This window comes from Ipomoea triloba, chromosome 14 (assembly GCF_003576645.1).
Source record: "Ipomoea triloba cultivar NCNSP0323 chromosome 14, ASM357664v1".
Classification (NCBI taxonomy): Eukaryota; Viridiplantae; Streptophyta; class Magnoliopsida; order Solanales; family Convolvulaceae; genus Ipomoea; species Ipomoea triloba.
Window position 1 is genome coordinate 16,317,022 of NC_044929.1, and position 24,880 is coordinate 16,341,901.

Genomic DNA, 24,880 nt, shown 5'->3' on the forward strand with positions numbered 1-24,880 from the left:
CCATGGATCCTGATCCGAAACGAGCCGTAACATTACAAATTTTACAGTTTTTTTTTAAATTAAAATATAACTGTAATTTGAACAACAAACAAAATGACGAAAAAGCAAGAACAAAAAACACACACAAGTTCATTAGATCACAAAAACACACACGACAAAAGATGAATATTTAAACAACATTGTGAAATTTGAAAAACATAGAACATAAGAGATAATACTTGGGCTTATATTTTGTGTATCCTAACATTTGAATGCACAAATACATCACAACATGTGTTACTAACATGAATACACAGAACGGTTGCCTATAATACACAGAATATTAACACAAAATATACAAACTCATCCTCCTAAACATTCGAATGCATAAACGCATCACAACATGTGTTACTAACATGAATACACAGAACAGTTACCTAAAATACACAAAATAATTGCCTAAAATACACAAAACGATTACCTAGAATTCACAGAACTCATCTCCTAACATTTTGGTATGGGGTGCACAATGCATTATGCACCCTGGTCCACGATATAAATGTGACACAGATTTTAGGCCTCCTGCAAGAGGTCTTAATTCAATCACTCTTTTGTTGTACCGATTTTTTTTTTTTAAATATATATATATATTTTTCTATAATTGAAGATATTTCCACAACTTCAAAATGAAAGGACTTTCATTGAACTCCAAATGATCTCATTCTATCACACAATCTTTCAAGAATATATAATTATTAAAAGATGAGAAAATCATATTAAATATAAAACTACAATGTATACCACTGTGACACTGCACTCACTCAGGAAAATGATTGGGATCATAATACCCAAAAAAAAAAAATTATTTGTTAAAATAAAAACTGTTCTAGATCTGATTAATATATTTCGCCCAAAAAATTGAAAACTGGATAGGTAGGGAGAAAAGCCCTGCATCAGTAAGTTGGGATTGATGGATCAGCCTTCACAGCATACTCATGAATTCCTCCCGCAATGTTAAACACTTTCCTAAAACCCTGAAAACACAATATTGAGGAGCTCAAACAAAAATCCATCAATGGTGATACATTAAGGAAATGGGTACTGTAAAGTATACAAGTACAACCCTATGTGAATGGACTCCCACGTTGTACATGTACTTTTGAATTGAAAAATAATTATATTCTTTTATGTAACATGGTATAAGAGCCTAGCGGTTTAGGGAAAAAAAAGGTTATCTAAGGTTAGAGTACGACTAAAAAAAATTTGTAGAATTTGAAATATCGAAAGGCTTTGCGGGTGGAGAATAACAACACCCACCAGTTAGGCGGAAACAAAGATGAAGAATCAAAGAATGAGACAATGTATTATAATACTAAAAAGTTACAATATATTTCTATAATTCTATATTTCTAATGAAGAAAGATCATAAATATACATAGAAACACATAACACTTTTTTTGAACACATAACTCTTAAGTAAGCACCTATTAATAAACATACACAACCTTATAGATAGACACAACCCTTTGTTTTTCAACACTTCCCTTCAAGTTGGAACATCTGGGACGTTTGGAACTTTGGTTAAAATAAACTCTCCACCTCACTCTAAATTATAAATGAAGATTAAATGCAACTAGAGGATAACAATGTTGGATGGCTTCAAAGAGACAACGCTATGCACAACCCTTGAGAATGATGATGAATGCACCAAGGATGAAGCTTAACATGAACACCCCCACAACAACATATGTACTCTAGGACTTGCCAACAACAATCTTCATCAAGAGCGGCAGAGTAAATGAAGCATGAGAAACAAAGGATGTAGTGGAGCTCATAGTAATGACAATACACCCAAAAAATAAAATAATATATGAACACCGAGAACACCAAATGGTGAAACTAGATGAAGCCATGTGGATAAATCAGTTCCTAAAAAAGTAGAGTATTATACTGGTAAGCTCGCTGGAGGAAGAGAACACTCCGATGTAGGTTTTACCATAAGATGCTTGAGGAGGGAAATCTGCACTGGAGAAGTGGAGTTCACCACTTCACCGGGTTGCGAGAGCTCGTGGAGGTGCATGAGGTCGTTTTTTTCTAGTGGATTTTTGAAGATAGGTCACAACGCCATTCCGAGTAAGGTTGTGTTAGTTTTTTTTTTTTTTCCTTTCAAACAACGGCCAGATGTGTGTCGGAACAAGATGGGTTATCGCTTATGGCCAGAAAAATGGTGTTTTCGGAAAATAAGAAGGCAAATAGCCTAGGAAACGTAGGCTCTGATACCATGTTCAATTTGAAAGATCGAAAGGCATGTCAAGAGGAGAATAACAACCACCTGCCAGTTAGTCGAAAGCAAAGATGAAGAATCAAAGAATAAGACGATGTATTATAATACTAAAAGGTTACAATATATTTCAATAATTCTATGTTTCAAATGAAGAAACATCACACATATATATAGACACAACCCTTAAGAAGTAAGCACCTATTCATATATATAACACTCCCCCTCAAAGCTCGGGTTGTTTACCTAGAGTTACACTAATATATTTAACACTCCCCTCAAAGCTCGCAAGTTATATCTTGGACCAAGATCCACCATGAGCATTGTGAACGTTGGTCCGGATTATGTATGTATAGTTAACATATTATGTACTTTCAATTAACAAATTATGTACATTCAATTATTATGTACATTTAGTTAACAAATTATGTACATTTAATTATAACTAAATGTACATAATCTGTTAAGTGAAAGTACAGGTATGTATAAAATCTAGACCAAGGTCCACAATGCACATGGTGGACCCTAGTCCACAATATAATTTGCGAGCTTTGAGGAGGAATGTTAAATATATGAGTGTAAACTCTAGGTAAATAGCCCAAGCCCCATATATGTATATATCGTACATGTACTTTTGATTATATAAAGAAATATATTCTTTCACATAACAGGTAGAATGGCAGAAGTAATATGGTATTCAAGATTGTTGTCTGCATTGAGTTACAAATTATACAGCAGTTTTATGCTCAGAGCCTCAGACAAGCAGTAGAAAATTGTTTCAAATTACTCTAACTGAAAATGCATGTATTTCATAACAGCTTGAGAAGTGTATAAGGCATGACTATAAAATTAAGCACTCTTCAATTCTTCATAGTAATGCTGATAGCTAAATGTTACGAAAGTAAAGAGAAGATTTCTGAATAAGTTGTATATCTTGTATATTAGAAAAGAGAATACACGGCCCTATAAATACATGTTAAAAGACTTTGAATAAGGAAACAAGTTTCCATATGACTACCTACTCAAAACCCTAAATCTCCAAGCTGCCTAATATATTATAGAGTTCATATTACTTATATATTCCATAACACCAAAGATTGAGGTTTTGAGGAAACTTATTTCTCATTAAGGAATAAATGATAGAAAGCATGCTGTGGATACAAGGATGGAAAACAGATTTTAACAAAATTTGATAATCAGAGTAATATCCTTGTGAGGCACAAAGCTTGCTTGACCAATACTATGCCCCTTACCTTTGAGCATGATATGTGTCAAATGTTTGGCTTCGCATCACGGGACGATGGCTAATAAAAGAAGAAGTTGGGTTCCCTATGGTGAGGGGAAGGCAAAAATAGAGAGAAAGACTTTGGAGGAAGAAACATCCCTTTTGATTTTATTTAAATTCCAACTTACTAAGACAATGTAAAATACTTCTTCATATATATAGGAGTAACAACTTAAGACATAAGGAAATGATATTCTAAAATATGCTTACTTAAAGTAAAAAGAGCAACTACTAATAAAATAGGAAATAAGATAACTAAATTGATTCCAATCAATTTGAGCAAATTGGCCAGCATTTGAGGTTGCTATTTGACCCAAGACCGTATCATCACCCCCTTCATGCAGATCAAACTTGTCCTTAAGCTTGAAGGATGGAAAGCAAGTGATAGCTTTCAGGCCTAATTCAAGTGATTCCTCCACGTGCGTTCAGGCTGTATTCAGGGAATTTATTCGTGGATGCATGCCAAGCTAGCAGTTTTTCGCCACCCTCTAATGTCCACAACACAAAAAAGGTGGCGGCATATATGTCCCGGGAAAAAAACGTTCATAACACTTATAACACAACTTTTTGGCATCCCTCTCAGCCTTTTCTACCGGGGATAAGAATTTAAATGAATGTCCGGGTGAGTTGGTGTGGTTGGTTAGTTGTTGTGGGGGTAGTGAAACACGGGCAGAGTGAAGGTGTGCGGCAGGGGGCGGGTTGTTGTGTGTCATTTTGGCGGGCATAAGGCCTAAGAGGTGGCATTTCCTATAGAAGTTATGGGCTGTATTGATGGCTTCGTTTAGAGAACTAGGCTTGGTCCTCTCCACGTCAATCCCAAGTACCTTGTCCAGACCACCAGTAAAAAGATCAACACGTTGAGCTAGGAGTACTATGCCTGCTCGTGCAAGGTGAGCCCAAAAATCCTTGACATAATCATCAATGTGTCTACCGGTCTAGAAGAGTAGCTTCAGTTCGCCCAGCAGATTAATGCTCCGGGGTGGCCCAAAACTCAAACAACACTCTTCCTTAAACGATGCCCAGGAAGCGAACGGTGTCACAGAGGAAAACGTTCCTGGTCTGGTGTGTTGGCATGGCGAAATGAAGACTCACAACGAACTAGCCAAACCATAGGGTCTTCCTCTGAAAACAATGGGAATTCGACCTTGGAATACTGGTAAAAACAGTGTGAACGATCCCCTATGTCAGCCGTAGTAGAGACCCCTCTGATGTGAACAGCGGTAACAGAGTTCTCCTCTTGAATCGGTTGTTTACCTTGATTGGTGACTAACTGTTTGACCAACCTCTCCATATTGGCCAGAGGAGCGGTATGGGTGTGGGATGCGGTGGACAGAGAAGAAACAGTAGCGGACAAGTTCTCAATTTTCTCATGCTATAATTCCAAGGCTTTGACAGATTTTTGCAAGGCTTTGATGACGGCATTGTTCAAATCTGTACCCATGACGCCGGCAACGAAAACCAAATGATGTGTTGGATGTTTGGCTTCATGTCACAGGACGATGGCTAATAGAAGAAGAAGCTGGGTTCCCTATGGTGAGGGGAAGGCAGAACGAGAGAGAAAGAAGAAGCTTGAAGAAGAAACTTCCCTTTTGATTTTATTTAATTTCCAACTTACTAAAACAATGTAATACTTATCCATATATATAGGAGTAACAGCTTAAGATATAAGGAAACGATATTCTAAAATATGCTTACTTAAAGTAGAAAGAGCAACTAGTAATAAAATAGGAAATAAGATAACTAAATTGATTCCAACTCAATTTGAACATATTGGCCAACATTTGAGGGTGGGATTTGACCCAAGACCGTATCAGAGCACGTCTGTTTTAAAAAAATAACCAAATACTTTTGACAAAGGATTATTACCTAGCAATAATAAGTTAATAACGGTTGGAAACAATTAACTAGACTCACTTATTCTTCTGTTAATTTTTTATAACCATAATTTAATAATCTACACTTAGAAGTTAGAAATTCATCTCTTTATAGTAAAAGCAATCCACTTTCAATGTCTATGCATCATATAATCTACTCCATTTTCTCTAGGTTCCTTTCCCTTTAGTTGACAGTTACGAAATAAGTTTTGGAAAAGCAAATCAAAGTATTCATGATAAATACTCGAAGCATCCGCATAAAAGAACCAAGAGAGCAATTGCATCGACATTCGACACAATTAGGCTTGACAGAATGGAAATGCAGATAACTGAAATAAGATTTCAGAAAGAGTTGCATGACACAAATACACAATATAAATGATGATTTCATTTACTAGTTAAACATCCCAACATGGGGATTTCATGCTTAGAAAAAGCATTTAAAGAGAACAATGAAAGTTAGCCAATGATTGCAGAACTCTAGCAAGTTAGGTTCAACATGCTTCACAAAAGTGCTATTTCCATTTGAATTCATCATATCAGTAGATAAAAGATATTGCACTTATTATTAAGCCTACAGCCATTTTTTATAGGCTCAAATACCATCTCTTTTAGTTCCATTCTTTCAAACATTAGGCCCTTTCAATCCCATGGCAGACGGTACCTGGGACTTGAGCAGCTTTCAGATTTTAGTCATTTTAATTGATGTTATAAGCCTTGAGCAACTTTAACAGTTTTCCTTAAAAAAATGTTTTGTGTATTCCTGTGTGAGACAATTATTTGCTTTTTAAATGAGCAAAGGTTTTTACATGGAAGATAAACTATGCTATCTTTTAAATTATAAGCAAATGCCAATTGATTTACCTGTGTCTGCAACCACTTGGCAACTTGCAAAGACCGCATTCCATGGTGACACTGCAGAAAAGATTGATATTGGTTTAACAAGAGGGGTATTCAATATTCAGAAACAAACATTAAATACAAAGTTAGAAGACAAAGAAATGAGCATGCAATCTAAGTTGAAAGCAAGCATTTCATGGTTGATGGTTCAAACATGCTGAATTTCAGCTCAGTCATCATTTGTCAGGACTCTTTGGCATAAGCTCCTTGGCTTGGACAGGGAATTTAGTACATGTTGCTAGGTAGCCCAAGGGGAATAACTTTGATGAAATAATTTCTTAGATGTATTACAACTTTATCAAGGATTAGGCCCACTTTTTACCAGTCAGGTTGGCGGAATAGTTATGATCAAATACCCAATTCAAGCGGTGGAAGAAACTACTTGGTTACAGTGAGATCTCGAGAGCTTGAAATTGGAAGCCATTACCACATATTATCAATTTCATATGAAGAATGAAGCAAGTACAGAAAGAATACAGATAAGAATCCTTGTTGTACAGAGACCTAGGGTATTAAAGATAAGTGGAGGAAGAATGGCAAGGGTTGCATGTCAGATGACAAGTTTAATTCAGAACAGTCACAGAGTTGAGATAGAAGATAACATTATCAGTTTAATTCAGAGACCAACTGGTCTTTGAAGAGTGACAATCGAGTGAAAGTTCATACATTGGAGTGGGTGAAAGTGCTGTTAACATCCCCTTCCCACAAGGGTTTGCCACCTGGCAACAACCTAGGCAAAGACCAAACTAAGTTCAAATGTTATGCTTTACTAAGAAATATGTACGAACCAGGACATATGTATCCTTCTGAGGATCAAACTTAGTTGTAATTTCGGGTCCCCATTCTCCAAATTGGCGAAGTGGAAGAACCTGAAAGCCTGGCAGATGTGCTTTGGCTCTGTGCAAGAAAAAATAAAACAGAAAGAGTAAAAAGAGTGAATAAGAATAGTTCTTCACATTTTCACTACTTTCTTCCAGACTTCAACAAGCAATGGAGAGGGGGTTGCTGAAGTTAGGAAAAGAAAACTAGAAATTAGTCCTGCAAAATTTTGATCAATTTCATGTGAACATATGAACATTATACTTTTCAATGATTAAGGCCTCTTCCAAGAAGTATTTATTTCTTCATTATATTTCCACTTTCAACAGTTACTTCTGATATTTGAAATGCAGAAACAAAATAGCTTTAATTGGAAATCACTCTGAATTAACAAAGTCAGCGCATACACTTCTTCTGGTTCCCGAACATCAACCAATTGAGCATCTTCCATGAAAGTGGGATCGTGCAATTTCACATAAAGCTCATTGGGTTGGATATGCTCAAGAATGGATTCTTCCCTGGACATAATAAAACAGAAAAGTATGAAACAAGATGTGTATACTAAAGGAGTTTCAATTGATGACGAGTCCTCAGATTACCTCTCAGATAGGACTTGCAATAAATGCCATCCAAACTTTGTTTTGCATCTGACAACCTTGTTAATGGGTGCACCAAATGCAGCTTCCTCAAATTCTGGCACCTGTATATAAGTTACCAAGTTAAGATACATCAATCAAGTAGAAACTTATCAAAAAAAAAGGTTATCAAATGATTTTGGCATGTAGGACTGCATAATGCAGCATGCGATCCAAGAGAAATGGAAACACTAATAGAAGTCCCAAACTCCCAATTAGAGAATAAAGCCTTGTTCTGGTAAAGAACAGCTAGGGTCAATCCTTCACACTCTCAGGCTAAACATTGGTTAGCACTAACAATGAACAAAACCATTGACCTTTAAAATAAGATAAAACATTTAAAACCCAGGAGCGAAGGTTTTACCAGCCAAAAACCATTTAAAACCAGTACTGCTACTAAATCAGAACTCTTTCAAACAACTGCCCCTTTAATCCCTGGGCATCCTTTTCTGGCAACAGGAAAGAGAAGGCTATTCTTTCTGGGTGTTTATAAACAAAGCAACACAGATTTCTACAACCTCTGTCAAATTCTCACATTGAACCATCCTTGTATTTGAAGAATGTAGTTCTATGGTTATAACAGAAAGGTTTTACCAGATACAAAACCATGACAGATGTTAAAGGAATGACAATTGCAAAAATTCAATATTCAGAAATAGAAAAGGATAAGGGAATATGTAGAATATTATTGAAAGTTAACTGGAATTTTCAGTTTGGCATCCCATTTATCAAGGGAAAATAAAACCACAATTGATTAATCATCTCCTGAACCCAAATATGTGTATAATTCATAATAGCATTCTTACTTCATCTTTTAGAGTAAATTATAAATTGTGAGGCATCTGCAGTCTTGGTTTCTAAAATTTTAGAGCCTGCAAGTTCCAAATAAAACATTTCAATTTATGATTAAGCCTTATAACTAAAGCACAGCCTTGAAAACATTTTGATTTCAATAATCACAAGGACCATCTAGGGGGGGAATAGCTCCAAAAGGTCAAAATAGACAAGTAATAAATGTGACATACCATTTGCCCCTTTCTCACCCAACCAAGCATTCCTCCTCCTTCTTTTGATGGGCAAATTGAATATTCAGCAGCCAAATCACTAAGATCCTCACCTTCATATAACACAAGTTATTCCATCAGCAAAAACCTTGCATTGACCAGAAAAAAGAGAAGATTGGATCTAGTAACCAGGGTTTATAACCTGTGAAATATTATGGAGCAAAATCTGGAGTGTTTCCTGGAGTGTTTCCAGGGGTGTAGTTAGTGTATTTTTTTCAGGAAAAGTGTCCCCATTTGTCTCCATCCTTAGATGTATATATATGTAATCAGTGTGTAGTGAATCAATAAGAGAAATATATACAACATACTCTTATTCCAGATGGTATCAGAGCCTGTTCCAGGCTATTACTTCTTCTAAAAAAAAAAAAAATAAAAAAATAAAAAATAAAATAAATTTTCCGGCAACACCATTTGTTCCGGCAACCCGCGACTGTTTATTTTGTTCTGACGCATTTCTGGCTAGTGCGTAAAGAAACTACCACCACAGCCTTACTCGGAACCTCGTCGCGAAGTCAGGCCAGGAGTCCCGTCGTCATCCTCCGCCGCACGCGCCGCCACGCGCCACCGCCATCGCCGGAAGTAGTAAACTGTTTTTGGACAGATCTCTCTTCTCAGATCTTTGTTCAAGGTGCTGCTGCCTCCATCAGAATCTCCTTGAGGAGACGCACACAGCAGTGTTTTCAGATCTCCCGTCGGTCGCCGGTCAACTCGCCGGTCAACGGTCAACTCGCCGGTCAACGGTCAACTCGCCGGTCAACAGTCAGGGCAGTTTTCTGTTCTTTTATTATGGCTTCATCTACTACTACTTTTACTTCTCTCCCCATCATTACCATGGATAAATTAACTGGTGGGGAAAATTATGCCTCTTGGGCTACATCGGTAAAACTTTGGTTCAAAGGCCAAGGCATGTCTTCTCATTTAGACACCAAGTTTGAAGATGTTAAAAAGGAGAGTTTAAGTGAATGGGAGAAAGTAGATGCCTTGTTGTGCAATATGCTTTGGCAATCTATTGATCCCAAACTTCATAACATCTACAAGGCCTATGAAACATGTTATGAAGTTTGGAACAAAGCAATGTCACTTTACACTAATGATATCCAACGTCTTTATTCTCTGATTTCAAATATGCTTAACTTTCGTGGTACGGTTGATATGAGTATACCAGAATTCCTTGGCCGAATAGAAGCATTACAACAAGAATATAATAGTCTGATGCCTCATGAGAAGATTGCGGAGGGTCATGTAAAGCAGTATGACAAGTTCTTTATGGTGTTCACCTTGGCTACCCTTCGTCCCGACTTGGTCCATGTTCGAGATCAGATTTTGGCAAGTCCTACAGTGCCCACTTTAACTGAAGCCTCTGCCAGACTACTTCGGGTCACCTCTGCTCCCTCAATTGAACCTATAAAAGATTCATCTGCACTAGCATCTCGGACTACAGATAAAGGACAATCTGGATCATCTGGGGTTACTCGTCGTGGCAATCGAACTCGGTGTGACTTCTGCCACAAGTTAGGACATACCAAGGATCGTTGCTTCAAATTGCATGGCAGACCTCCTCACTCTGTTAATGTGGTGCAATCTGAGATCCAAAATTCAGGTTGTACCTCGTTTGAGATGACTCCAACAGAATATGAAGAATATCTTCAATTTAAAGCATCTCGACTTGGTCCCCCCACACCTGCTGGTACATCCTCTTCGATATGTCTCTCCAAAACCAACACCCCAGGTACTTGGATTCTAGACTCAGGAGCCTCGGATCATATTTCTGGTAATATATCTCTTTTGACTAATGTTTCAAAGTCCAAGGCTCTGCCCATGGTCACCTTAGCAAACGGTCATCAAACACTTGCTACTGGTGTTGGTCAAGCCTCTCCCATGTCATCTTTTCCTCTAGAATCTGTCTTATATGTTCCTAATAGTCCCTTCAATCTTGTCTCTGTGAGTAAAATTACCCGCACTCTCAATTGTTCTGTAACTTTTTTTGCTAATTCGGTTGTTGTACAGGACCGCAGTACGGGAAAGGTGATTGGCACAGGACTTGAGTCACAAGGTCTCTATTATCTTCGTGGTGATAATCTTGCTGCTTGTGCATCCACAGATTCTCCTATGATTCTCCACAGTCGTTTAGGCCATCCTAGCCTTTCCAAACTCCGACGTATGGTGCCAAGCCTTTCTATTGATTCATTAGAGTGTGAGTCATGTCATCTTGGAAAGCAAGCACGTGAGTCCTTTCCACGGAGAGTCAATAATCGAGCTGCGTCTCTCTTTGATTTAGTCCATACTGATGTTTGGGGTCCATGTCGTGTCAGTTCTACTTTAGGATTTCGTTACTTTGTCACTTTTATTGATGATCATTCTAGATGTACTTGGGTTTTCCTTATGAAAGATCGTTCTGAGTTATTTCAGATTTTTCAAAATTTTTGTGCTGAAATACAAACTCAATTTGGTAAACCCATTCGTATTCTACGAAGTGACAATGCTAAAGAATACCTATCTAATCCATTTCAGTCCTATATGACCTCTCGAGGAATGTTACACCAACGGTCGTGTGTTTACACGCCTCAGCAAAATGGGGTGGCTGAGCGTAAAAATCGACATTTAGTTGAAATTGCTCGTACTATGTTAGTACACTCTCATGTTCCTCATCATTTTTGGGCTGATGCTATCCTTACTGCATGTTACCTTATCAATCGCATGCCATCCTCAGTGTTACATAATGATACACCATATTCCATCTTGTATCCTTCTGTTGATCCTTTCCCTCTTCCACCTCGAGTTTTTGGATGTGTTTGTTTTGTTCATGATATGACCCCTGGGCGTTCGAAACTGACCCCTAAGGCTGTCAAGTGTGTTTTCTTAGGTTATTCTCGGCTACAAAAGGGTTATCGGTGCTATTCTCCAGAACTTAAGCGTCATTTCATGTCTGCAGATGTCACCTTTATTGAGTCTACTCCTTTTTTCCAGCCCTCAGATAACACAATATCTGTTTCTGAGGTTCTTCCCATTCCTTATCTTGGTCCGCTTCCATTCGCCCATGCTTCTGATCCTCCAACTGCTCCTGATCCTCCAACTGCTCCTGATCGTCCTCTTCAAGTTTACCAACGCCGTCCTCGCCCTGTGACTACTAAGGTGCCTGATGACTCACCTGTGCCACCCGATCCTTCAACTGCGGTTCCACCACTTCCACTATCATCTAACATTGATTCCACTGAGGCACCCATTGCTATCCGGAAAGGTACACGTTCTACTTGTAATCCTCATCCTATATATACATTTTTGAGTTATCATCGTGTATCTTCCCCGTACTTTGCCTTCCTTTCTCACCTTTCTTCTGTGTCTATCCCTAAAACCACTCATGAGGCCCTCTTGGATCCAGATTGGCGCCAAGCCATGTTAACAGAAATGGAGGCACTACAATCTAGTGGTACATGGGAATTGGTACCCCTCCCTCCTGGTAAAACCGTTGTTGGTTGTAGGTGGATTTATACTGTGAAGGTGGGGCCTGATGGCAAGATCGATCGCCTTAAGGCACGACTGGTGGCAAAAGGCTACACTCAAATTTTTGGCTTAGATTACACTGATACTTTTTCTCCTGTAGCTAAAATTGCATCAGTTCGATTACTTTTGTCTTTAGCAGCCATAAATCATTGGGACTTATATCAGTTGGATATCAAGAATGCTTTTCTCCATGGTGATCTTCAGGAGGAGGTTTATATGGAGCAACCACCTGGGTTTGTTGCTCAGGGGGAGTCTTCTGGTTTGGTATGTAAACTTCATCGCTCCTTATATGGTTTAAAGCAATCTCCACGAGCTTGGTTTGGGAGATTTAGCTCTGTGTTATGTGAGTTTGGTATGACTAGAAGTGAAGTTGATCATTCTGTTTTCTATCGTCATTCTAATGGGAAATGCATATACCTTATAGTATATGTGGATGACATTGTTATTACAGGGAGTGATCAAGATGGCATATCTCAATTGAAAGAGTATCTTTTCAGTCGGTTCCAGACCAAGGATTTAGGCAAGCTAAAGTATTTTCTCGGAATTGAAGTAGCCCAGTCTGACAGTGGTATAGTCATTTCTCAAAGAAAGTATGCTTTGGACATTTTAGAAGAGACTGGTATGTTGGATTGTAAACCTGTGGGTAATCCAATGGATCCTAATGTTAAACTTCTACCAGGACAGGGGGAGCCATTGTCTGATCGAGAACGATATAGGAGATTAATTGGAAAATTGAATTATCTCACTATCACACGACCAGATATCTCTTTTGCAGTCAGTGTATTGAGTCAGTTTCTTGAGAACCCTTGTGATACTCATTGGGATGCTGCTGTTCGGGTTCTAAAATATATCAAGGGATCACCGGGACAAGGTCTACTATATGAAGATAGAGGGCATACTCAGGTTGTTGGGTATTCTGATGCAGATTGGGCCGGTTGTCCATTTGACAGGCGCTCTACTTCAGGTTATTGTGTACTCATTGGTGGTAATCTTATATCTTGGAAAAGTAAGAAGCAGGATGTGGTTGCCAGATCTAGTGCCGAAGCTGAATACCGAGCTATGGCTTTAGCTACATGTGAACTCATATGGCTGAAGCACTTACTCCAAGAGTTGCAGTGTGGTGATGTTGCTCAAATGACATTAATATGTGATAACCAAGCAGCACTACATATCGCCTCAAATCCAGTTTTTCATGAAAGGACCAAACATATCGAGGTTGATTGCCACTTCATCAGAGAAAAGATTGTGTCTGGATGTATTACAACCAGTTTCGTCAATTCTACTGATCAGTTAGCTGATATCCTAACTAAGTCCCTTAGAGCTCCTAGAGTTGAGTATATTTGTAACAAGCTTGGTGTATATAATTTATATTCTCCAGCTTGAGGGGGAGTGTGAAATATTATGGAGCAAAATCTGGAGTGTTTCCTGGAGTGTTTCCAGGGGTGTAGTTAGTGTATTTTTTTCAGGAAAAGTGTCCCCATTTGTCTCCATCCTTAGATGTATATATATGTAATCAGTGTGTAGTGAATCAATAAGAGAAATATATACAACATACTCTTATTCCAGATAACCCAAGTTTAGAAGTACAACTAAAATTTCTCTAACACGTGAACACTGTTACCAATTATTTACTCAGTAGTATAAAAAATGCATGAAAACAAACCTTGTGCAATTCTTTTCTGAAGTTCCAGCAGAAGCTTCTGGTCATCTTCTTTCACGAGCAAATGCTGAACTAATATTTCCCTATTGTGTTCTGAACTGCTTCCAGAACTAAATGAAGCTGACAAGTATGTGGTTTCATATAGTATAAGCAATAAGTGAAAGATAAGAAACTTTAATAATCTTGGTTTGTGAAATGAAAACAGAGGGAATAGAAATAGGTTTGAATAAAGAATGAAATAGAGGAGGAATAAAATAGAAATACTATTTCATTATTTGGTTCATAGAAAATAATACAAAAAGAATTATATTCAAGTGTTAGATTGGTTTTAGGAATGATAAATGAATAAACAATCAAGTGACAAAAATACCCATACCCAAATCTCTGTGTATGTGCAAGGAAATTCTTCAATGGCTCTTACTCTCATGCCTCCTTACAAAAATGAAAAGGGTGGGATATTTTGATTATATACAATTGGTTCAGGAAAGAAGAAAAAAAGTGTCATGTGACAAAAATGCCCTCCTGATATCATTTTTGGCAAAGAGACATGGGTGTAAGAGGCATTTTTATTGCTGGCCTGTTTCTTATGTGTGAACTATAGCAGCCAAAAAGTTTCAATATGGTGTTGGGAGATGTTACTTGACGAAAACCTTCTTGAAATGTGCCTGTTGTTAAGACTATGATAGGGAATTAAGCACTGCTCAGTCTCTTCAATTATTCATACACAAGAAGTAATTCTCAAAAATAGGATCCACAACTCTGAACTGCTTTCTTTCACTCAATTTAAAGATAAGCCATGAAGGGGAAATGGAATAGAAGCATTGCAACTGTAATTTTTCATCTCTTTGCTCCCTTCTCTAGGGAGTCCTTATCTTTTTCATTTTACTTTTCTACTTAACAATCCGCATTTTTGCAGGAGACAATACTAACAAAGGCATTGCACAAAGGGTATAAGGAAAACAGCTGATCATACTTTTCTCATAGATTAATTTAACAATTGTCAGGCATTCTGACCATATATTCAAATCACGAAATAACACAAGTACAGGGCCTAAAAGATAAAAACATAAGTAATTCTCGAATAAAAACAAACCAAATGTAGTTAAAGTACACATATAGCCTAGCCAAAATTGCTCCCAATAATAAACTTGCAATATCCAGAATGTCGGCAGCGTGTCTCTTCCAGAGTTTTCTTCTACAGACAATGTTAAGAAATAGTGAAATACACAGGAAGGTTTTAAAAAAAGTACTCCACTATAACCGGCTCTAATAGCCAAAAACTTCGTAGAAATAGACAGGAAGGTTTTCACCTATTAAACCCTGACCCATACAGAACTCTGGCTTCCATGAAAACAATTGTTCACAAAAAATTAAAATGGAGTAAGCAAATCATCACTGCAACAAAAGTGCACAGATAGAATCACACAAAAATGTCGGAGAAAATAAGCACCTCTGATGCCTTTAGAAACAGGAAGGCGGTCCGACATGAGTGAGAGATTGACCATCCCGGGGAGGGGAAAACGGCGACTGAGTGTACAGTGCAAGAAGGCTCTTCCGGCAAGAGCGAGGCCGAAAGTGGAGAGCCTGCGAAAGGATAGAGAGGGCGAGATTCTGGCAGCAGAGAAAGCCAATAGAGCCGCCGGAATGGCAATCGCCGGTGAATGAGAAGTTGCAGCTCTTAGCATTTTGCCTTGCCGACCGCACAAATGGTTTCTACTTTCTACGTCCAAAGCGGTAAAATTAGAAAAATAAAATAGAATAAAATAAATAAATAAATAAAGAAGTTACAAATAGAATCTTCAAAAGATATATATTCATTCAAGATAAATTTTCACGCAGATAAATGAGATAATCCTTTATCCACCTTTTATCACTATAACATATAAAAGCTCAGTATAATTTGCCCAAGACTTTTTCCGATGACATTTCTTTGTACCTTGTGCTTTTATGGATGTGCTTTGCAAACAGAATGCCATATTTGCCCTTGCCGATAATCGACCTTCCAATTTCAGGCTGCTTAAATACAACTTTGACACTATTTTCATGGGCCTGATTTGGATATTATATACGCATGCTATCTAATCACTATAACATATAAAAGCTCAATATAATTTGCCCAAGACTTTTTCCGATGACATTTCTTTGTACCTTGTGCTTTTATGGATGTGCTTTGCAAACAGAATGCCATATTTGCCCTTGCCGATAATCGACCTTCCAATTTCAGGCTGCTTAAATACAACTTTGACACTATTTTCATGGGCCTGATTTGGATATTATATACGCATGCTATCTAAACATAATTTAGGCTTCAATATTATATTATAGTTATTACAAAAATAGTTTGGGTCTTGTGACACTATAGTGTTTTTACTTTTGTGGTGGGCCAATTCCCAACAAAATGTCTGACACATTATTACAAAAAATAGTTTGGGTCTTGTGACACCATAGTGTTTTTTACTTCTGTGGTGGGCCAATTCCCAAACCAATGTCTGCCACATTACAATTTTTAATAAATAAACATACAAAAGAATATATAGAGCTAAAGGTGAAGTAAATATATTATCATTTCTTCATTACCGTCTTTGTGGGTCCAACTACCCACTATTTTTAAAAAACTCTATATAATTATATCATTTCGAACGGGTAACGTCGGGCACCAAACACAATATTCCAAAACATATAAATAACATAATATTTAACTGACAATGAAAAGGAACACAATACCGCAAGTTACGGGAAAATATGTTAGGAGAACTTGTCCCATTCTAATGCTTTAATTATTGTAGTCACGGACCTTTCTTTTTTGAAAGTGCTTTTCTGAGTGCACATAAAATGCTGCCTTCCTCCACGAGTTTGAACATCATAACATACCTCAAATTTCCTGAAACCTTCGAATTCTACACCGCTTTGCAACCTGTGAGTTCATAATTATTTATATTCATCTGCTTCATTAGACAAATTAAGTAGACCATCTTGATTTTTTTTAAACACTATTAGAGTAAATTGCCACTTCCATGGTGTGAAATAGGTTACATAACTTGCTTTTTTCAGTGCAGGAAAAACCTTCTTTGCAGCGTAGCTGTAGACAGCGGCATGACTTGCATCCATTCTGATAGGTGAGAATTCTACGCCGCTTCACAACCTGTGAGTCTAAAATTATATCTTATGTTGTAAAAGTTTAGTTCTGTTCTTGGTAAATCATTTTCTTTGTCAACTGAATATGTTTGGAAAAAAAAATTAGAGAAAGAACATTTTCCATATCGTTATTATTAATTTAATGTATACTAAAATACATCTTTACATTAGGAATCTACATATACAAATATTTCTGACATATATCTTGCACATGACAAAAATCGTCTATAATCTATAATTGCATATATTACAAAGAACAATACGCGAATATCCAAAAGAGACAGAATGTAAATTCAAACTGACCTTCAAAATATATGATAAAGATAACATCATATATTACAAAGAACAATACGCGAATATCCAAAAGAGACAGAATATAAAATCAAACTGACCTTCAAAATATATGATAAAGACAACATCAAATAACTAGCCAAACCCATCCACGGCAACAACAAGGTGAATATGAGCTCCAACAAGAAATGAGGGATGAAGAAAACAAAAAAAATTATTCTGTTTACTTCTCTGCCGAACGAAAGAAAGAAGAGAAAAAAAACTGGGTAATTCTTATCCTATTCTCCTCTACTGCCGAATGGAATTAATAAAGATGAAAGTTGATGTGGAGATACTATATTAAGTGGAAATGAGAATTCTTATAAAAAAAATTGTAAATTAGGAAAAAAGTGCAAAGCTGCCAAAAAAAAATTTGAAACCCACATGCATATGCTGCCTGCCTGCCTCCATAACTTTTTGTTATACATCACTACAATAATAATAAATGTAGGAACCAAACACCAAAATAAATATTTATTGATTTAACTTTTGAATAATCTAATATAATTACAATTTAAAATGATTAACAAAAAAACAACAATGAAAAGTATATAAGTATTTATAAGTATTAGTAAAATCTACTTTACGTATTTTATTTTAATAAATGTTGGAACCCAACACCAAAATAAATATTAATTGATTTAACTTTTGAATAATCTAATTATAATTAAAATTTAAAATGATTAAGATACAAAAACTTAATGACGTATGTTTATTTTATTTATTTTTCGATTCAATTTAATTATATAGTTATAATGAAAATAACTGAAAAAATAAAACAAATATTAAATCAATTATAGGTTTATAATTCAAATAACAAAAATTAAAGTATAGAAAAAAAAATCTGCTTTAAAAAAAACGATAAGACAAAAGAAACAAATGTTCAAAATTTATTTTGTTATTGCATAGGATAGTGGATGATGAGCCAGAAATTTTTTTTCAGCGTATTTTTTAAGAGTTAATTCCAGCAATGGTCCTCCGACTATGTTGATTTTTCAAAATTAGTCCCCGACTTTTAATTTGGACAATTTAGGTCCCTTGACTTTCAAATTCTTTTCAATGTTGGTCCTTTCGTAAAATTTTGGTTAAGTTGAGGTCAAATGAAAGGGTAAAATTGTTCGTTCACCTATTTAGTGTATTGGTACTCGTATTTCTCCTATCGTATACGCTGTATATATGAATATAATTTCAGTCAAAGTCTCAATCGAAGCCATATAATCTCAGTCAATGTCTCTTCGACTGATATTATATTCATATATATAGCGTATAAGACATAAGAAATATGGGTATACAAGTGAACGAACAATTTTACCCCTTAATTTGGCCTCAATTTAACCAAAATTTGATGAAAGGACCAACGTTGGAAAGAATTTGAAAGTCAAGGGACCTAAATTGTCCAAATTAAAAGTAAATGACTAATTTTGGAAAATCAACATAGTCGGAGGATCATTTTTGGGATTAACTCTATTTTTTAACCATGTTCATTTGCTGATATTCTTTCAAAAGATAATCTTAATTGGCTTGACCCAAAAAACCTAGACCTAACCAAATAGGCAAATACAACCAAGCCATCCCAATTTAAGACCAATGCAAATAAATCAACCATAACCCCGATCCACATATGAGCACGTCAGCACCCATTTATTCGAAATTATTTACTCCATGCAGCACAATAATCAGGATGTGTAGGATTCAAATTCTAAATTTCAAATTCCAAGTGCACAAATAAAAATGAAGATTTCCCATGAGAATTATTTCCTTCTTGTTCCTTTATTTGTGTTGCAAGTAGGCAACCATCCAAAATTCTAAAGTAAAACAAGGATTGGATTTATCAAATGAAAAATGGAGGNTTATTAATTTAATGTATACTAAAATACATCTTCACATTACAAATGTAATTCTACGCCGCTTCACAACCTGTAAGTCTAAAATTAAATCTTATGTTGTAAAAGTTAAGTTCTATTCTTGGTAAATCATTTTCTTTGTCAACTGAATATGTTTGGAAAAAAAAATTAGAGAAAGAACATTTTCCATATCGTTATTATTAATTTAATGTATACTAAAATACATCTTTACATTAGGAATCTACATATACAAATATTTCTGACATATATCTTGCACATGACAAAAATCGTCTATAATCTATAATTGCATATATTACAAAGAACAATACGCGAATATCCAAAAGAGACAGAATGTAAATTCAAACTGACCTTCAAAATATATGATAAAGATAACATCATATATTACAAAGAACAATACGCGAATATCCAAAAGAGACAGAATATAAAATCAAACTGACCTTCAAAATATATGATAAAGACAACATCAAATAACTAGCCAAACCCATCCACGGCAACAACAAGGTGAATATGAGCTCCAACAAGAAATGAGGGATGAAGAAAACAAAAAAAATTATTCTGTTTACTTCTCTGCCGAACGAAAGAAAGAAGAGAAAAAAAACTGGGTAATTCTTATCCTATTCTCCTCTACTGCCGAATGGAATTAATAAAGATGAAAGTTGATGTGGAGATACTATATTAAGTGGAAATGAGAATTCTTATAAAAAAAATTGTAAATTAGGAAAAAAGTGCAAAGCTGCCAAAAAAAAATTTGAAACCCACATGCATATGCTGCCTGCCTGCCTCCATAACTTTTTGTTATACATCACTACAATAATAATAAATGTAGGAACCAAACACCAAAATAAATATTTATTGATTTAACTTTTGAATAATCTAATATAATTACAATTTAAAATGATTAACAAAAAAACAACAATGAAAAGTATATAAGTATTTATAAGTATTAGTAAAATCTACTTTACGTATTTTATTTTAATAAATGTTGGAACCCAACACCAAAATAAATATTAATTGATTTAACTTTTGAATAATCTAATTATAATTAAAATTTAAAATGATTAAGATACAAAAACTTAATGACGTATGTTTATTTTATTTATTTTTCGATTCAATTTAATTATATAGTTATAATGAAAATAACTGAAAAAATAAAACAAATATTAAATCAATTATAGGTTTATAATTCAAATAACAAAAATTAAAGTATAGAAAAAAAAATCTGCTTTAAAAAAAACGATAAGACAAAAGAAACAAATGTTCAAAATTTATTTTGTTATTGCATAGGATAGTGGATGATGAGCCAGAAATTTTTTTTCAGCGTATTTTTTAAGAGTTAATTCCAGCAATGGTCCTCCGACTATGTTGATTTTTCAAAATTAGTCCCCGACTTTTAATTTGGACAATTTAGGTCCCTTGACTTTCAAATTCTTTTCAATGTTGGTCCTTTCGTAAAATTTTGGTTAAGTTGAGGTCAAATGAAAGGGTAAAATTGTTCGTTCACCTATTTAGTGTATTGGTACTCGTATTTCTCCTATCGTATACGCTGTATATATGAATATAATTTCAGTCAAAGTCTCAATCGAAGCCATATAATCTCAGTCAATGTCTCTTCGACTGATATTATATTCATATATATAGCGTATAAGACATAAGAAATATGGGTATACAAGTGAACGAACAATTTTACCCCTTAATTTGGCCTCAATTTAACCAAAATTTGATGAAAGGACCAACGTTGGAAAGAATTTGAAAGTCAAGGGACCTAAATTGTCCAAATTAAAAGTAAATGACTAATTTTGGAAAATCAACATAGTCGGAGGATCATTTTTGGGATTAACTCTATTTTTTAACCATGTTCATTTGCTGATATTCTTTCAAAAGATAATCTTAATTGGCTTGACCCAAAAAACCTAGACCTAACCAAATAGGCAAATACAACCAAGCCATCCCAATTTAAGACCAATGCAAATAAATCAACCATAACCCCGATCCACATATGAGCACGTCAGCACCCATTTATTCGAAATTATTTACTCCATGCAGCACAATAATCAGGATGTGTAGGATTCAAATTCTAAATTTCAAATTCCAAGTGCACAAATAAAAATGAAGATTTCCCATGAGAATTATTTCCTTCTTGTTCCTTTATTTGTGTTGCAAGTAGGCAACCATCCAAAATTCTAAAGTAAAACAAGGATTGGATTTATCAAATGAAAAATGGAGGTTTATGAATGATTGAACCGGTGTGGAAATAAACAAATGAAAGTGGGATACAAAACATGCATTTACAATTCAAAAAACTCTCCTCCCATGATCTCAAACAATATAATAATAATAAAAAAAGAATATAATATAATATAATTGTTATCTTGGTATTATAATAAATCGTTACTATAGTGATGTAATGGGTACATTTGTAGAATAAAATTCCCATTCATCCATTTACAACTTTATCTATACAAAATATCAATTTCTCCTACTAATTCAGGAGAACATGAATAAACTTTTACCCGATCAAATCAGAGGTCAATTTCTCATATTTGATATCACAAAATATACATTTCAAATGCAATATTATTACCAAAAAATAACAATTGGTTACTGCATCTATATTGACTATTGTTTTAAATAACATTATTTTTTAAGTGCTATTTTTTTCTTTACATTATATTGGTTTGTTTTCGTTACGTTTACATTTTGTTAATTTTAATTTTGCTTCTGCGTGTTTAGCAAATATAGTTATTTATGATTGTTCAGTGCTTAGAGTTATGAACAACCGATTAAGAGGTCGTACGAGATTTACGCAAGATGAATTGCGTGAGCGTAAAAGAAATAAAAATAAAGACGCATGGAAAAAATTGTCCCAACAAAATCAAATAGGCGAAACATCAAACAATCATAGTAATGCCTCTGTGGATGACCAATTGGCAATTTCTTCAGGTGTGAAATGTCATCCATTTACGCATTTTTGTTCAAACGTATTTGAAAGAACAAAAATCGATTTATTAGTTGGTGTTGACTTTTTTTTATTCTCATTTTTTCCGCTCGTGCTGCGGCCAACAAAATGTCATGCGCTTTTGACATTTGGAAATAAAACACACATGAATACAATTGTGTTATCAGCAGGCGCGTTGCAAAATGATGCAAAAAACACATTTATGTTATCCGCGATTCCTGATTGTATTTATTGTGGAGCGAAGCGACTTCAATATGAACCTCCTGGATTTTGTTGTTGTAAGGGTGAAGTTGTTCTTGTGGCGAACGGAATGCCACCGACTTTAAAGGCATTATACACCAGCCCTGATAAGAGCTACAATAATTTCCGTTCGTGCGTTAGGACTTACAACAACACTTTTGCTTTTACTTTGCTTGGTATTCATAACTATGAAAAAGATTTGTGTAGGCGAAATAAAGGCATTTATACTTTCAAAGTGCAAGGACAAATTTACCATTTTATAAATGACTTATTGCCTGATGGTTGTCCCCCCCGCAATCTACAACTCTATTTTTACGACACTGATCATGAAGTAGAGAATAGAGTTAGCGAAGTTGGTCATTTAGATGAGAAAATTGTCTCAGATCTTATCGAGGTTATGTCTCACAANTTTTTTTTTATAAATATTTAATAATATTAACGAACATATTACATTTTTACATGTGTTTTACTACTTAAATAGGTATTACACTGAGTACGAGATATGATACCACTATCGAAGTAAATCCACCCGGACAACATGCAACGGTTCTTAATAAATGGTATTTCTTCCAACTAACTTCCAAACTATTACTTAATATTTATGTTGATTTATAAAAATATGATTTTTATTTCACAGGAAAGACAACAACTTAAGCGTTATCTACAAAACAATTGTAGACAAAACTTATCTTGACTCTTTTCTCACACTCTCAAACGCATTGCAACAACCAAAGTGCACCTTTGCTGAAATTGACAATGAATTAAAGCAGGTATAGAGTAATATATTTTTTCCAATTTCTCTATAGCATACTATAATGATTAACAAGCCATATTCTTAAAATAACTGTTTTTATAACACACGTCTGTTTTCTGTAGAAACCAGTTGCATGGGTTAGAGGGAAGCTTAGAATGAAGAATGTTGGTCCGCTTGAGTATTATATTGGTTGCAATTATTGCAACAAGACAGTGAATTCCATCGAAGGATTAAAACTCCATTGCTTATATTGTGGCCAAACTGATGGTCTCACTGTCAGGAGGTATACAAACAGAATATACATCTTATCTATTATGTTAACAAGTTAACTTTAAACTTATTTTCACTCTCTTTGCCCGTTGTAGGTATAAGTTAAATGTTGAAATATCGGATGGTTCTACAATTGTGCAAGCTACTCTCTTTAATCATGATGTGCACCGGCTAATGTTGTTAGTTGGAATTGAAATGCCAACAACTGTTGAGGAAAGTGAAATATTCCAACAAAAGTTTGATGCTATTGATTTTGTTGTGGGTCTAAGGATAAATGCTCTAAATGAAGATCATCCATCGACATTGACTTATTCAGTAGCATGTATTTGTAAGGACATAACAACAGACATTGGTGAACAACAAGCAACACCACATGCACGTTCATCCAACATTGTGGAAGAAACTTTTATGGTGGGCAATCCAACAAAGAAAAGGCTAGACTTCGATGAATCATCAAAACATGCTATTGACATTCTAGAAGATGCTACAAGTAAAGAGAAATCAGTAAGTCTTGATAAAGGTAAAAGGGCAAAAGTCGATTAAACAAGTTAGACGATAAACTTTTTTTTAACGCATATGTACATTATTTATGGCTTGTATTTTGTTATCCCTCTTAAATCTATTTAAAATTGTGGTTGTATTATAAAACTTTTTTCTTAGACGCTTATAAATCATTACTTAATTATAATTATTAATAAAACATCTTTGTAATAGTCCTTCCCAGGAATCTAACAATTTCAACTAGGGTCAACATGTCATGATAAAGCTAAAAAGATAACATTTTTATTGAAAACTGTTAAACATTTTAATTTCAATCAATAAGCACCCATTGCAAGTATTCATTTGAACATGATTTAATTAGATGGAAAAATGAGTGGCTAAAAATTTCATTCATAAAATTAAAGACAGGATAACAAGCTCAGCGTACAGATTAAAGAACTTAATTAATCCCTTCAGATTTGACATCAACGGGTGTAGATGAACTTGCATCATGTGCAGAATAAGAAAGCTTCGTCAAGTGCTTATATCTTTTCTTCCTCCAAGAAGAGTTTCTGATTTTTATAGTTTCGAAACTAAACTCAACTCTTGGGTCTCTCATCATCCGCTCTTTTTCCATTTGTAGCTCTTTAACCCTCTCATCCCGATTAGATTTTTTTTTGAACTTACTCATGGTTTGAACGCTTTGAATTAGTCGATCCATACTTTTGAACTTCATATACGGCCATCGATTGACACCACATTTCCTGCAGATTTGTTTAAACTTTACATCCCCAACTTTCATTTTTCTTGCCGCCTGAGAAACGGGTAAATGAAATAACTTAGAAAGCATTT

At 35.2% G+C, this 24,880-nt stretch overlaps 3 protein-coding genes across 5 annotated transcripts in view; 1 reads left to right on the plus strand and 2 right to left on the minus strand.

Annotated features, from left to right (window-relative positions):
- Window positions 1-677: 677 nt before the first annotated feature.
- On the minus strand, window positions 678-15,732 carry LOC116004837 (rhodanese-like/PpiC domain-containing protein 12, chloroplastic). 3 transcript variants are annotated; one of them, XM_031245011.1, is made up of 10 exons: window positions 15,449-15,732; window positions 15,309-15,335; window positions 15,092-15,193; window positions 14,002-14,118; window positions 8,799-8,890; window positions 7,738-7,838; window positions 7,546-7,656; window positions 7,108-7,216; window positions 6,284-6,334; window positions 678-1,013 (listed from the first exon to the last, which is right to left on the minus strand). In XM_031245011.1, the coding sequence occupies exons 1-10, from the start codon at window positions 15,681-15,683 to the stop codon at window positions 933-935; spliced, it is 1,026 nt and encodes a 341-aa protein (XP_031100871.1). In that variant the 5' UTR covers window positions 15,684-15,732; the 3' UTR covers window positions 678-932. The 3 variants fall into 3 exon arrangements, with proteins under 3 accessions (XP_031100871.1, XP_031100872.1, XP_031100873.1); XM_031245012.1 differs by lacking the exon at window positions 15,309-15,335; XM_031245013.1 differs by lacking the exons at window positions 15,092-15,193; window positions 15,309-15,335 and having other exon boundaries at window positions 15,449-15,731.
- Window positions 15,733-22,594: 6,862 nt separating this feature from the next.
- Window positions 22,595-24,091, plus strand: LOC116004027. Its single transcript, XM_031243967.1, has 5 exons — window positions 22,595-22,700; window positions 23,006-23,084; window positions 23,162-23,294; window positions 23,401-23,561; window positions 23,644-24,091. The coding sequence occupies exons 1-5, from the start codon at window positions 22,595-22,597 to the stop codon at window positions 24,089-24,091; spliced, it is 927 nt and encodes a 308-aa protein (XP_031099827.1).
- A 397-nt stretch (window positions 24,092-24,488) lies between these two features.
- The window catches only part of LOC116004028 (protein RKD2-like), a 16,465-nt gene continuing 16,073 nt past the window's right edge, over window positions 24,489-24,880 (minus strand). The window contains exon 2 of the mRNA XM_031243969.1: window positions 24,489-24,842. Within this exon, the coding sequence (XP_031099829.1) occupies window positions 24,489-24,842 (354 nt within the window). The remainder of the gene's footprint in view (window positions 24,843-24,880) is intronic.